Source organism: Ornithorhynchus anatinus, chromosome 4 (genome assembly GCF_004115215.2).
Source record: "Ornithorhynchus anatinus isolate Pmale09 chromosome 4, mOrnAna1.pri.v4, whole genome shotgun sequence".
Lineage (NCBI taxonomy): Eukaryota > Metazoa > Chordata > Mammalia > Monotremata > Ornithorhynchidae > Ornithorhynchus > Ornithorhynchus anatinus.
In genome coordinates, this window is record NC_041731.1 from 110,131,795 (window position 1) to 110,145,836 (window position 14,042).

At 38.6% G+C, this 14,042-nt stretch overlaps 2 protein-coding genes across 10 annotated transcripts in view; one reads left to right on the forward strand and one right to left on the reverse strand.

The window, feature by feature from the left end:
* The window catches only part of FUBP1 (far upstream element binding protein 1), a 29,381-nt gene extending 16,625 nt beyond the window's left edge, over positions 1 to 12,756 (forward strand). For 2 of the 7 annotated variants that reach the window (XM_029061894.1, XM_029061899.1), the window contains 9 exons: positions 899 to 1,074; positions 1,356 to 1,507; positions 1,607 to 1,722; positions 3,100 to 3,228; positions 3,614 to 3,688; positions 7,560 to 7,619; positions 7,707 to 7,852; positions 10,405 to 10,451; positions 11,328 to 12,756. In XM_029061894.1, coding sequence (XP_028917727.1) covers positions 899 to 1,074; positions 1,356 to 1,507; positions 1,607 to 1,722; positions 3,100 to 3,228; positions 3,614 to 3,688; positions 7,560 to 7,619; positions 7,707 to 7,852; positions 10,405 to 10,451; positions 11,328 to 11,358 — 932 coding nt within the window. In that variant the 3' untranslated portion in view covers positions 11,359 to 12,756. Of the gene's footprint in view, positions 1 to 898; positions 1,075 to 1,355; positions 1,508 to 1,606; positions 1,723 to 3,099; positions 3,229 to 3,613; positions 3,689 to 7,559; positions 7,620 to 7,706; positions 7,853 to 8,227 lie in introns of all 7 variants that reach the window. The other 5 variants (XM_029061898.1, XM_029061901.1, XM_029061897.1 and 2 more) reach the window with 4 other exon arrangements.
* A 242-nt stretch (positions 12,757 to 12,998) lies between these two features.
* NEXN (nexilin F-actin binding protein) overlaps positions 12,999 to 14,042 on the reverse strand; it is a 57,291-nt gene continuing 56,247 nt past the window's right edge. For all 3 annotated transcript variants that reach the window (XM_029061904.2, XM_029061902.2, XM_029061905.1), the window contains one exon: positions 12,999 to 14,006. In XM_029061904.2, the coding sequence (XP_028917737.1) occupies positions 13,993 to 14,006 (14 nt within the window). In that variant the 3' untranslated portion in view covers positions 12,999 to 13,992. The remainder of the gene's footprint in view (positions 14,007 to 14,042) is intronic.

A 14,042-nucleotide genomic window follows, 5' to 3' on the forward strand; every position in this document is an offset into this window, starting at 1 on the left:
AATAAATAACACTTAAAGGGCACGTATCCAATGCATAGGTAATACAGATTGAACCACTATAGTCTGGATTCCTCTTCACTGCACCTGAGGCTGCCCTCTCCAACTTCCCCAATGATCTCAACCAGGATTCTAATCCTGGGTCTTGCCTCTTGTACCACTGTTTGGCCATGGGCAAGTCTCTTAACTGCTCTGTGCGTCAGTTACCTCATTTGTAAAATGGGGGTTAAGACTGTGAACTGTATGTGGGACGGGGGGTTTTTCCAACCCGATCGTCTTATCTCCCTCAGTGGTTAGAGCAGTGTTTGATACGTAGTAAACGCTTAACAAGTGCCACTAAAAATATGGGAGCTTAGTCGGGGAAGACCCCCTTGCGGGTGATGTGATTTTAATAAGACTTTGAAAGTGGGGAGAGTGGTGGTATGTTGATTATGAAGGGAGAGGGAGGTCCAAGCCAGAGGGAGCGCAAGGGCAAGATGTCAGCAGACAGAGATGAGAGCATTCCTGGCCAAAAAAGCAGACAACTTTGTCAGGTCTTATTTTCGGCTCCCCTTAGCACTCTTTCCATGGAGGAATGGGTTGTGTCTTTTGTACTCAGGGCCCTTATTCTACTGTGGTGCTGTAGAGCCGCAGTTTTCTGTCCTTGAAATGAGAGAGTTAATTCTAACGCAGGACTTTTGAGGTAGGAAAGATGGGGTTGGCAAGACTTAAACTTGACTCGCAAATATTTTTTCATTAGATTATGAACCAGTGGTCAGGGGATGTGGGCTGGGCATGTGTTTGCTACTGTTGTACTGTCCCAAGCACTTAGCTCCTGTGTCCAGTCTTGAGACTTTGCATTTGGCACCAATTTTATTCAGTCTTTTCAACCTTTAGATCAGACATTTTTCTGTTTTTTCAGGTGGTGAAACTATAAAAAGCATAAGCCAACAGTCTGGTGCTCGAATAGAGCTACAGAGAAATCCTCCTCCAAATGCAGATCCTAATATGAAGTTATTTACCATCCGTGGAACACCCCAACAGATTGACTATGCTCGGCAGCTCATAGAAGAAAAGATTGGTGTGAGTATACAAAAGGTGCACTTTTAATTTTTAATTCCAATTATATGATTTTTTAAATGCCACTGCAGACAGATTGAGGGGAAATTGTCAAGTTAGAAAACCTAGCTTTTTCCGTGTATTCATTTCCTTTAGGGGATTTATGTGTGATTGGGTAGTTGGGTTTGAAATATTTCTGGTGGTATTTTGGCTTTTCATTTCAAATTTCTTTTTGGTGTAGAATTACATTGATTCAATACTGCCTTTTGTGACATTAGAAACTGCGATAAACATCCTTTCCATTGCTCTCTTGTTTTCAGGGTCCAGTCAACCCTCTGGGTCCACCTGTTCCCCATGGACCCCATGGTGTTCCAGGACCTCATGGGCCCCCAGGCCCTCCTGGCCCAGGAAATCCAATGGGTCCCTACAATCCTGCTCCTTACAACCCCGGCCCTCCAGGACCTGCTCCTCAGTAAGTAGTAGTATTGAAACGTTTAGTGGGACTCTTTCTTATTATTTTGCATCTCGGACAAGATTCTCATTTTTGTCTCAATATACTTTTTTGGCACAGTGGTCCTCCAGCTCCCTATGCCCCACAAGGGTGGGGAAATGCTTATCCACACTGGCAGCAACAGAATCCTCCTGATCCAGGTAAGCTGTGGGACTGTCCTCTACAGCCACCACCAGGTGAGCAGAAGGGTAAGAGGGATAGAAACAACACAAAGGGGGGTGGGAGTTGGGGGGGGGAGGGGGGAGAAAACAAGAGCAAGAAATGTTTAAAGTAGCTTCTACTCTGAAGAATAGTGAAATGGCACTAGTAGATCTTATTATGTTGTGTAATTTTGACAATGTCTAGCAGCATCCTTCTTCATTGTTTTAACCATCCTCAATGTCAGAAAAGTATATTTAGTGGGTACAATAATCCCGCACTCTTCGGTTTAATTTTTTTTCCTTTCATCTAATCCTCAGTGACCGTGGGGAAGAGCTGATCACCATCAGCCATAAAATAACCTTCATATATGTCGTAGAATGGGAAAGGACCTGAAAATACTAAGCATGTGCCTAATTAAAACAGCCAAGGATGCTTGTTGAATATGATTATGAAATATTCCCTGTGAAATAACTTGCTTTAGACTACTAGCATTTCTTTTTCTGTTCCTTAAAATCACTTTGGAACCCTCTATGAGGTTCCAGAACCTGGAGTATTGGAATCTGAAACTGAGGAAAAATGTCTGCCAGAATTTGTAATTTTCAGGATGCCCTTTTCTTTTTGATCTGGGCATTATATTTGCTCCTTTATATCTACTTCATCAATTTTGTCAATCCTCAAAAAAAAAAAAGTTGCAACTCAAGGGTTATTGTAGATTTGAGATGGTCTAATTAAGCTAGTGAGAAGTTTTTCACCTTTTGCTGTAATTTGACTCCCTCACCCCCTCTTCCTTTCAGTGTGTTCACCATTTAAGTTTCTAGTATACAGTTGACTTGGAGAGAGTACAAGGGGAAAGAGAAAAATCGCATTTCTCTGCAATTTGGGGATCCTCCACTAGTTTTCACATGCCGTGTACAAAGCGGGTAGCATTTTACATAATATTTTCCTAATTCTTGTTTAAACGTATTACAAGGTGACCCTCATTTGTTGCTTTGGCTAATTCTTGATTATTTCCTGGAAGATTAACCATTTGGCTGTTATCGGTACTTGAGCTTCTTTCCCCCTACTGCTGCCTCCCTTTTGAGGCCCACTCATCTTATTGGAGGGGAGGTTCCATGCAAAGCCTGGTGAGTTATATGAATACTTTTAGAATAGGCTTTGGAAACCTTATACTTTGAATAGGCTGCCAAATGAAGTATTCAGCACTGTTATTCCTCCGACTCTTTTAGTGCCTGGTGTCAAACGTTTTCAGAAGTGAGTCAAGCTTTTAAGGTTTAGAAGATATTGGTGATCATTCTTTTTCTCATTTTTTTTTTTTTGTTTCCTCAAGTGACTTTACGTCTATCGATCTGTTGGTCATACAAGTGCTTTTTTGTGGTACTTGTCTTATGCTGTAAATCTGATTTAATTTCTAGCGAAACCAGGAACTGACCCAAATTCGGCAGCTTGGGCAGCTTATTATGCTCACTATTATCAGCAGCAAGCACAACCACCACCCGCAGCACCAACTGGTGCCCCAAATACAGCTCAAACTAATGGACAAGGTAACTAAATATTTACATAAAAGTATAGTCTCATTATGAACTGAACCCAACCGTAACACAAATTTAATATTTTCTAATGTTTGTGGAATTGTAAAATGGTATCATCAGTCTGATGTTGGTACAGAATTTCTATCCAAGGAGTAATACTCCTTCTGTCTTTGGCTGGGCCTTTTGGAGAGGTGTCATATGCCAGTTGGTAGCTTGGTTGCCGCTTCTTTTTTAAGCTGTCCTCTACTTCATGTTAAAAAGCTGATGTTTTATGTGATGAGAAATAATACCATTTACCCTTATTTGGACTGTATCTGAAGTGGGCCATAAAACCTATAACCAGTTTTTGTAATGTTTGGTTATTTTGAGAGATTTCATGTTTGTTTTTTCTATAAAGGAGACCAGCAAAATCCCGCTCCAACTGGACAGGTTGATTATACCAAGGCTTGGGAAGAATACTACAAGAAAATGGGTATGTTGCATATTCCATTGTTAAAATGTTTCTATTCGTGTCTCCATTAGATGGACAATTCGAAACTGGAAAAAAAAATGTTCTACCTGATGGTGACACTTATGCCATAAGTGCCAACAACACTTGTATAGTCTACAGTTGGAAGTAAAAGAATATTACCCAGGTCTTATTCAATATACTACTAAACCCTGGTCTGGTCCAGTTTTTTGAGTCCCTGATTAAAAAAATAATAATTAAAAATAATCTCTTGGAAATCCTTTAACTCTAAAAAGTCGTGGTAGCTGGTTTCAAACAGGTCCAAAGTGAGTGTCCAGAAAGCAAAAGGAAGTATTGCAAAGCAGCACAGGGAAGGTTATTCTGAAACGGGGTCCTGAGACTGGTGTAATTTGCTAGTTGGTAACTGTTGGCTTCACAATTCTGGATTAGAGTTTTGTAATCTAAAAATAGTTTAATGGCTTTGCCAAAGAGCCCCACCAGTCGTCTTCAGCATTGTTAGACAGGTGATGGAACAATTCATTTCATCTTTTTCTTTCAGCACTATCTGAAAACATTTTCTATGTCCATTGTGTCTCTCGTAACTGTTTTCTGCCCCTAATCTGTCTTGTCCTGCTCCCTGTCCATCAATGCATGCTCAGTTGAGTATATTGGGAGCTCTGTTTATGGCAGGATTCCTAGCCAGGATTATTTTCCAAAGAAAACAGATATCTTCCTACCTGATAGATGTTGCTGTGGCAACATTTAACCTAAATTCTGAAAACATGGGTAAAAACTTTATGTCTTGTGTTTTACACCCTCGTTGGAGCTATTTCTGTAAAGCATTTTTTTGCTGGAATTTTTGAATCTGAAACTGCGATGTAATTAATCTGGATTTAGATTAATTTGCCTCCTTGTTCCTGAACTGTTTTCTGAAGAGTATTAACACAGCCTCCTAGAATTGCAATGCTGTTTGACAATACAAAGGCGGTATTACACTAACAAGATCTCTATCCTGTATTCATGGCAGTTGTCATAGACCCCAACTCTGGCAAGAGTTAAAGTGCAATTCACTACCTTGAGTTGCTTATCTGCAGAACAATGGATAGAGCCCCTCGAATTGAAATCATCAAAGGCAGATTTTACTTCTGTATTCACCCAAAAAGTGGTTGCTCCTTTCACTGTCAAATGCTAGTGTCAGGTACTCTTTGCCTTTGTGGGGGCCATCTTTTGACTTAATCATATAGAGATACCTGCCCATCCTTGGTTTTTTTTCTTTGTTTTTGGGCCCTCTTTTGACTTAATCATATAGAGATACCTGCCCATCCTTGATTTTTTTTGTTTTTTGTTTTTTTCCTAAAGTATTCCTTAAACCATATGTGTACACCATGGTCTATGGTGTTCCAGGATTACGGCTCATTCGGTAATGTGTTTGAAAATATAAAAATGAACAAAAAGTTGCTCCCTGACTTGCACTTTCTCTGCCCCTGCTAAACCCAATTTCCAGGGTTTTGTTTAAGTCACTGCCCCTGCTTTCCCCTTCCGTCAGTCACCTATAAACTAGATGGAGTAGCACATGCTTCAGTATTGGTAAAGCTGGGCCTGTGGAGTGGTTCTGTAACCGTATTTAAATCAGCGGCTGTTTACCTGCACCTCCAGGCTGTGAACCACAAAACTGAACTCATAGGACAATAAGGATCAAGCAACCAGAGGTATTGACCATTCTCATTAATTCACAGCCTTAATCACAAGCCTAAAGGTATGCTAAGAAACATAACTTTTCATTAAGCTGATTGGTTCGGGGCAAGCCATTTTTAACTGTATTTCCAAATTTTATGGAAGAGCAAAGAATGAGTCAAAATGCAAAAACCATTATTTGGTTGGGTGGTTAGGTGCAATGAGAACAGCAGGCTCCTACAGCCTGGCTAACTGTCAATTCATCGGTTATTTAAGAAAGAAGTTTTGTTGGATTGGCCACTCACCTGATAGGTTGAGATTTTTCAACCTACATTCAGGCTGTCCTTACCATTGCAACTGAAAATCATGCAGCAGAGAGAGGCCTAAAGCTTATGGAAAATTATTTGGCCGTTGGGAGGGTGATCATCATATTCACTTGAGCACTTCTGTGCTTCCCTGTGCAGTGGTAAACTCTCAATCTTTCAGAACACTTGTCTGCTGTGTGACCTTGGACAAGTCATTTCACTTTGTGCCCCATAACATAATGGATAGAGCATGGGCCTGGGAGTCAGAAGGTCATGGGTTCTAATCCCGGCCCCACCACTTGCCTGCTGTGTGGACTGGGGCAAGTCACTTCACTTCTCTGGGCCCATACGATTTGCTTGTGTCCATCCCAGCACTTAGTACAGTGCCTGGCACACAGTAAGTGCTTAACAAATACAATTACTATTATCTGTAAAATGGGGGTTGAGACTGCGAGCTCCACAGGGGACTGGGACAGTGCCCAACCCAATTTGCATGTATCCATCCCAGCACTTAGTAGAGTGCCCAGCACATAGTAGGTGCTTAACAAAGACTGAAATTATTATTACATATCCTACATACCCTGTTATTTAAGCACCACTCAAATGCGTGTTCCCTTTTTCTGCTTCCTCCTTTCAGCAAATGACTTTGGTGTCTTATCTCCTCTACTAGGTTTTAACTCCCTGAAGATAGGAATCGTGTCTACTAACTTTATTGTACCTCTTCCAAGTTGAGTGTACTGAATGCAGTAGATGCTTAAATGCAGTTGACTCAACATTTCTCAGCTCCAGTATTCTTTGTTATTTGGGGTTTTTCTTTTTATAACCTGAATTATCTAATAATAAGTACCTTCTCCCTGGAGGTGTTTCTCTGCATTTAACTTGGCGGTTAATATTAGAAAGTGTTGGAAAGGGTGGGGGATCTTCTTCTTTTGGCTCCACCCCATCACCCCCAAGCCTGTACATATAAATAGGTATGCAGAGAAGCAGCATGGCTCAGTGGAAAGAGCTCGGGCTTGGGAGTCAAAGGTCATGGGTTCGAATCCCCGCTCTGCCACTTGTCAGCTGTTTGACTATGGGCAAGTCACTTAACTTCTCTGTGCCTCAGTTACCTCATTTGTAAAATGGGCATTAAGACTGTGAGCTTCACGTGGGACAACCTGATTTCCCTTTATATACCCCAGCGCTTAGAACAGTGCTCAGCGTATAGTAAGCGCTTAACAAATACCAACATTATTATTAGGTTTAGGAGCCCTTACTTGAAGCATTTCCCTTCTTTTTGGAAGGTCATCTTTCTATATACAGTTCCTTGAAATTTAGGTGGCAAAAATATAGCCAGACCTATTTATTTTCTCAGAAATGTGAAATGGATGTGCCCAAATTGTCCTTGTTTCCTACCACTTTGTAAAATTCATTCATCTGAGGGTTTTTTTAATTGGTGGCATTCCAGAACTAAAATTTGGTATCATAGTGCGTGAAGGAAACAGCATTGTATAAGTATTTATTTGTAAGCTAGTTTTCCAGCACTGATGAGCACTTGAAGTAAAACAGGAGTATTTACCCCGTGTGTTTCTGTCTTCTGTACTTGGCAGTGGATGTGCCGAGCTGCATGAGAAGAGAAGCAGCGTGGCTTAGTGGAAAGAGCCTAGGCTTGGGAGTCAGAGATCATGGGTTCTAATCCCGGCTCCACCACTTGTCTGCTGTGTGACCTTGGGCAAGTCACTTAACTTCTCTGTGCCTCAGTTACCTCACCTGCAAAAATGGGGATTAAAAAATGTGAGCCCCCTGTGGGACAATCTGATTATCCTCTACCACAATTCTCTGCACTTAGTGAACACTTAACAAATACCATAATTACTATTATTATGTGGTTTTGTATTAAAAGGTAGGGCTTTTTTTGTTTCGTTTCTGTTTTTTAGGTCAACAGGGGCAGACACAAGATTATTCAAAGGCTTGGGAGGAGTATTACAAGAAGCAAGGTATGATCTGTAAGGAGAGATTGGTTTCTGTGGCGCTCTTAATTTGGGTTTAGAGCAACAAAGTGGTCCTTCTGTTTTTTCTCCCAGGGCAAGCGGTTCCAGCCCCCACCGGGGCACCTCCTGGAGGCCAGCCAGATTACAGTGCAGCATGGGCTGAGTACTATCGACAACAGGCGGCCTACTATGCCCAGACAAGTCCACAGGGAATGCCACAGCACCCACCAGCACCCCAGGTATAAAGCCACTCCGGCTTCTCGGCACTTGAGTCGTTGTATCTGCATGTCTGTTTACTGTCACTCTGGGAGTGTGTGTGCCTCTCTTGCCTTTTTCTTTCTTTTTTTTCTTTTCCTGACAAGACATTACTATTTTAAAATAGTACTGTGACGTGTTTTTTGAGTGCTCTGTGGAACTCTGCTGAATCTCTCCATGGTGCTTTCGATTAAAAAAAAAAATTTCTCCCCCCAGGGTTTTGAAAACCATGCAAGAAGCCACCACCATTTGTATTAACCAGTTTTTTTTCTTTCTTAAAGGATTCACTCCTGAGTTAGATGAGTTTAAAGGATTTTCTTTAACTTTTTGTGTATCTCTTATGTATTTCTTCTGCACAGGGCCAATAATAAGAAGTGGACAATACAGTATTTGCTTCATTGTGTGGGGGAAAAAAAACCTTTGTTAAATGTATGGATGCAGACGCCTTGATGAAGATCTTAATTTTGTTTTGGTTTAAAAAAAAAATAGTGGTTTTTTTTTTTTTTTTGAATATGTACAAAATATCTATCACTACTGATAGGAGGTAATATTTCTGTGTAGAAATGAAAATTGGTTTGTTTTTAGTATCTTAGTGTAGATGTACACATTCCAGCAAATGTATTTGCAACTATTATGTGGTCAATGCTTTGTGATATAAATGTACTTTTTCAATGTATACTTTATCACTTTTAAAATGCCTGTTTTGTGCTTTACAATAAATAATATGAAACCTCCTGTGTCGGTAAGTTGGATATGTGGGTATTTGAAGGAATCAGAAATGTATTAGCAGTAATGAGCAATGGTACATATACACAAATAGATTTCCCCTTGAAGTAATAATCTTTTAAAACTTAAAATCATTGGCATGTTTTTTCCCCCTTGCAGTATAGTGGTAGATGGCGAGGATCTTTTCCATTTATTGTTTTTGGCTGACCGGCACAAGTAATCTTGATATCTTTATTTTCCTTCAGTTTGATTAAAAAGCTGCATGTGTGTACGGTGATCTTTTGGCATACTTCCATTTGCATTAACAGTGAAATTTCCTTTTAAACATGACCACTGTTTGAGACCTGTACAGCTGCTATAACAGTTAACCTTTCTGTTCTTAATTTGATCATTACTTGACTTCCAAGACTGTTTCAGCATAACTGACTTTAAAGATTTTTCAGATAGTCTATTGAGTAGCTAATCAGAACAGCTTTGAGTTTTTTAAAGCAAAGCTTTTAAGTATGCCATGTGCAGATAGAGTGTTTCTAAATTGAGTTTAGGCTGGTGAGTGGTGTGCTTTTTAGTTAGAAAAATTGCATCTGTCATTGAAACATTCTGTTGGGATATGGGGATGGGTTGGAGCAGATTTTTTTGCAGTACAGTGAAGCCGTGTTTTAAAAATGCACAAGTCCAAGCATTGATTCAGTTACTTTTTTGATGTACTTGAAGTCATTTTATTATTCTAACACTTCATGCTGAAATTCTGGTATTTTGTTGAAATCCATTGTTCTTTGCATATTTGTTGGCTTTTTGCATATATTCTAGTAGATTACATGCAAATACAGTCTGTCTTGCCATTGTCTGTTGGAGTGCAGGTTTGATCCAGCCAGTATAGAACTAGCTCTGTAGGGATGAGGAGGACTGTGCTGTGTATCATCCTTGAATGTGTTCCTTCAAGGAGCATTGCACTGTAAGTACATCAGAATGACAAATTGATGAACTGCAACAGTATCTTTTTGTCAATGTTCCACATAATGCAAATGCCATACCTTGTGTGAATATTATGTTGGAATACAGTGCTGATAACTTTTGGGAAATTATAACTGCTTCTTAATTTAACATAGGTAACGTAGGTGTGACTATCTAAAATATGTGAGTTTAATGGGTAAGTATTTTTGAAATGCTTAGCTGTAGCTAAAGAAAACATATACCTTTTCAAAAGCTATGTAGTATGTCCCTTGGTGCTCCTAGGAAAGGTCATGTTTTTTCAGTGTGAAAATATGATATCTTGTGTTAATATGAAAGTCCTGGGAACTGTTTTGTCAGCCAGTTGTTTTCTGCTTGCAGACTTTATGCCATATAGGTATTTCATTTTTTAAACCCGTATTAGCCCTTTTGGTGGGAAAGCGTCCTTTGAGCGTATTAAGGAGTTATGACAGGGAGGCGATATTTTAAGAGGTCCCCTTCAGGCTGGAAGATAGCATAGTGGATTTCTTGGTTTATTAGAAATGTATCTATCTGATTGTATCGTAGAGGAGTAAATTCACTCCCTTTAGTTTGGGATCTATAACGCTAGCTTGAAACTGAAGTAGCTAGGAGGGTACTTAATTTCTTTAGGTTAGGCTGTTAAGGTAAACAGTTCAGATATTTTGCATGACACTGTTTTATAGATAATCTTTTAGGAGAGTGCTGCATTTAATTACTCTGAAAAACATCAATTCAGTTGAATTCTCTTTCATAATTCACAAAATGGAGGCTGTTGATTTTATTCGTTTGAGGTTTAAAATCTTTATTAATTGCAAACAGTGCAATTATTTATACTTCACAGTGCCTTCCCAGATCTTCCACCTTAGGTTCTGCTGCAAAAAGCAACAGGTAAGCACAACCTAAGGAAGTATATAAATACATATTTCAGTACATTAATGTTGTCCCTGTGAGGTTTCTGTGGTTGTGTATTCAAGAGCAATCTGCTTACTGCTTCCCAAAATGTATTTGTTCTCTTATGGTTCCATTTCAGTGGAAAGTTTGTAAGTTGTTTATACAACTGTTTACATTTCTGGGTAAATGTTTTCATTTTTTTAATTTAAAAAAAAAAAAAGATGAGAGGATTGCTGCAGTAAGTGAATTCTGTCCAAATCTTTTTGTTAGATTTTTCTCAAAATGGCAGAATTGTTGCATTTAAGAATGGACAATTAAAATTTTGCAGCTGCAGGAAATACTTGTTTAGAAACTTCAACAGCCTTCACAAAACGTTTTTATAATAGGACATTTCTCCTCTCCTTTCCCCCAAGAACTATTATGGATTCTGCATATTGCTTATTCTTGAACTATAGTAATTCAGTAAGAAGTTAATCAGTTTTAGTACGGTTTATAAATTTAGCATGCATATCCATTTGATACGGCAGGGGAAAAACTTCAGCTACAGGCTACTGGTAGTATGGTTTTAATGGAAAGCATGTGCACCAGCGAAATGTTAACTGTATAGCAATCAGTTTTGGTTTTTTTTTGTTTTTGTTTTTTTAATCTGTAATATTTTAACTGACTTGCTGCATTTAAATTTTTGGTTTTGGTTTTTTGCTAGTTTAAAATGTTTGTGTGTTTAGTTTTTTAACTGATAGAGCCTTTTGATTAAGTACTAAAGCAGCATCATTATCAGTTTCTGTTTATTCAGTTTATAAAATGTGCTGATCCTTTTCAAAAGTTCTGCTTAAAGAAAAAATTCAAAAATACTGCCTTCATTTTCATACACAGTGCTGAAGATGCTGCAAGCACCAAATCATAGCTCATAGAATCAGGTCCTGAGATAGTTACTGCCCATAAAGAGGAATCCTTTGAGTGTATGCCATTGGTGAGCCGATGAGCATGGACCATAGAAGGGCTCCATGTAGAAGGTAAAATTGGCAAAACATAATGGAGAAATGAAATGTATTCCCATACAATAATGAACATAATGATTTAGGGTTATATGTTCCTGTCTGATCACTTTTCATTTTTAAAGTGCTATTCACTTGATCATAAATGTTCTGTGAACTGTTCAATTTCTTAAATTATGTAGCTGCTACACCACCTGTCTTTATCTGCATTTTCTAAAAGACAAGCATAGATATATGCTTATAAGTTTTTTTTAAAAGCTACGAAGCTCTTTAAAATCCTTGAGCCAAAAAATTTTGATGAGTTGTAGTTTGTATTTTTTAAACAGAAGAAAATATAGATATGTGCTCATAGGTATGACATTCAAAGCTTGTTTCGGGGTGGTTGGGATTGTTTCTCTCTGTTTTTTTGTTTTTTTGTGTTTTAATCATAAGCATAAACTGATACCAGCATTTTTGGCACTGATTTTACAGTGAAATAAATGGAAAACAGAAAAGGTGAGCCAGTTCATTTGACTGCAATGGATGCTAGGAGTGTTGGGAAGAGATGCTTAGACTAGTTTGTGACATTACATTGATTTATGCAGTCTCGAAAGAATTCAGGGAATGCTTGTTTTTCTCTCAGCCCTCTTCAGTATAGATGACGGCAGTAAATCGCTTGGTTCTGAATTTTTAATTAAAATAGTACTTGTCACTCATGAACCTCTGTCTTTTGAATTGTTGGGCCAAGTAGAAAATGTTCAGAACTCTAGTGTTGAGGCATTTAGAACTTTTCGTTTGTGTAGGGTATGGGAGATGTCTAACCTAGAATGACTGTAGAATTTGAAGTTTAGGGAGTAATTTCGTGACTAGGTACACATCCATGGAAATGATAAAAACTTTGCTTTTCCAAGTCCAGTGGCTTTTATTGTCACACTGATTTTTAAGGGAGGGTGGAGAGAAGAGGTTTATAAATTGGAACTTGGCAAAAGCAACACTAGCTAGGGTTTGACTTGCTTTAGTGATACACCTATAAAACTCTTAAATGTTTGCACATATATATATATATATTTTTCTTGTGTGCTCGATGCATTTTCGTCCTGAGAAAAGTGTTCTCTACAGAAACTACCCGTGTGTAAAAAGAAGATTGGCTTTAAAAGGCTACTGTGATGGAAACAGTGTCTTAGGGAGATGCAGCTTGGACTTGAGGTAAATTGAATGCTTTACAAACCGTGGTTTAGAGCTTGCTAAAGTGACATTATGATAAGGGTGCCCATTACTGTAGTTTTGTATTGCTCATGGTTTTCTCAATAAATGTAAACTAATGCATACCGTATTTGTTTTGTCTTTTTTTCGTGCACCCAGTTCTTGAAATTTTGAGGATACTGTCAATCTAGGGCATAAAATAATCATTTTCATTTCCCACCTTCTCTGGAGATAGAAAATTTTAAGGAAAGAAAACTTCCAAAATTATTGCCTGTCGTTATAAATATATTCCCTTAATTATGAACACTGTGACAGCCTTTAAAATCATATGAAGTTATGTAAATTTAAATGAAACCAGGAGCCATGCTTCCAGTCATTTCCCTTTATTTAAAAAAAAAAACCCTTTAAGAAGGATGACAGAAGAAATTTTGTAACAGAATGCAGTTATTTATTATAATCTCACTAAAAATAAAGTCCTGCTCCAGCATCTTGAAAAAATAAGACAACGACTTTAGATTGAACATGGGAGTCAAATATCTATCAGTTCATTTCAAAAGAGCCGCAGTCTGAGGAAAATTGGCTTAGTGTTTCCTTCCAAATCCACCCTGCTGTTTTTAACAGACCAGAAGACTTGGACTACATTTGTCTACTCTAATCAGTCATTACTATTTGAGCCCCTTCTGTGTGTTGATACTTTTAAAATTATAAACCTTTTAAAATCATTTTGCATCAATGAAAATGGTTAGAAAGTTGTATTGTACAGGAGTGCACTACCCATTTTCTCTTCATGTCCATTTTATCACATTGTAACTACTCAAGCTTTTAAAATTAGTTTTTAAACTCTGGTAAGGCTCTGGCTACTTATTCACCAGTGGTTTCAAAATAGCCACTTTCCAGCCAACATTTTATTTCAATCATATTCACTTTGAGTGCTGCCTGTGTTCAGAACACTGTACTAAGCGCTTGGGAGAGTACAATATAACAAGTTTTCATTCTAAAGTGTTTGCCATAATGTGACAGGTGTAGTCCTGATTAGAAGAAAGCTATTGTGCAGTCACAGGATTTGACTTAGTCTGCTACCTTCTGAAAAGTGGTTTCAGGAACATGGGACTATAATTGGAACTTCCAATTAGATGGACTTTATTTTCCATGTATTTTGGTGCTAAACTAACCACCACAGCAGGGGAGGCATTGAAAACAGGAAGGCTCATGCAACTTGAGGTGACTTTAAACATCTAGTGCAGGAATGGCAACTCGCTGTGGCCCAGCTTCTGGTTTCCTTTGTGACCCCCGTCAGAAAGATGGATGCCGAGAGAGAGTTGAGGAGAAGGAAGGTGGGGTGCCAGCATAAAAATAGCACATTAGTAGTCATCAGCTAGAAAAGAAAAGCAAGAAGGAAATAGTTTAAAAG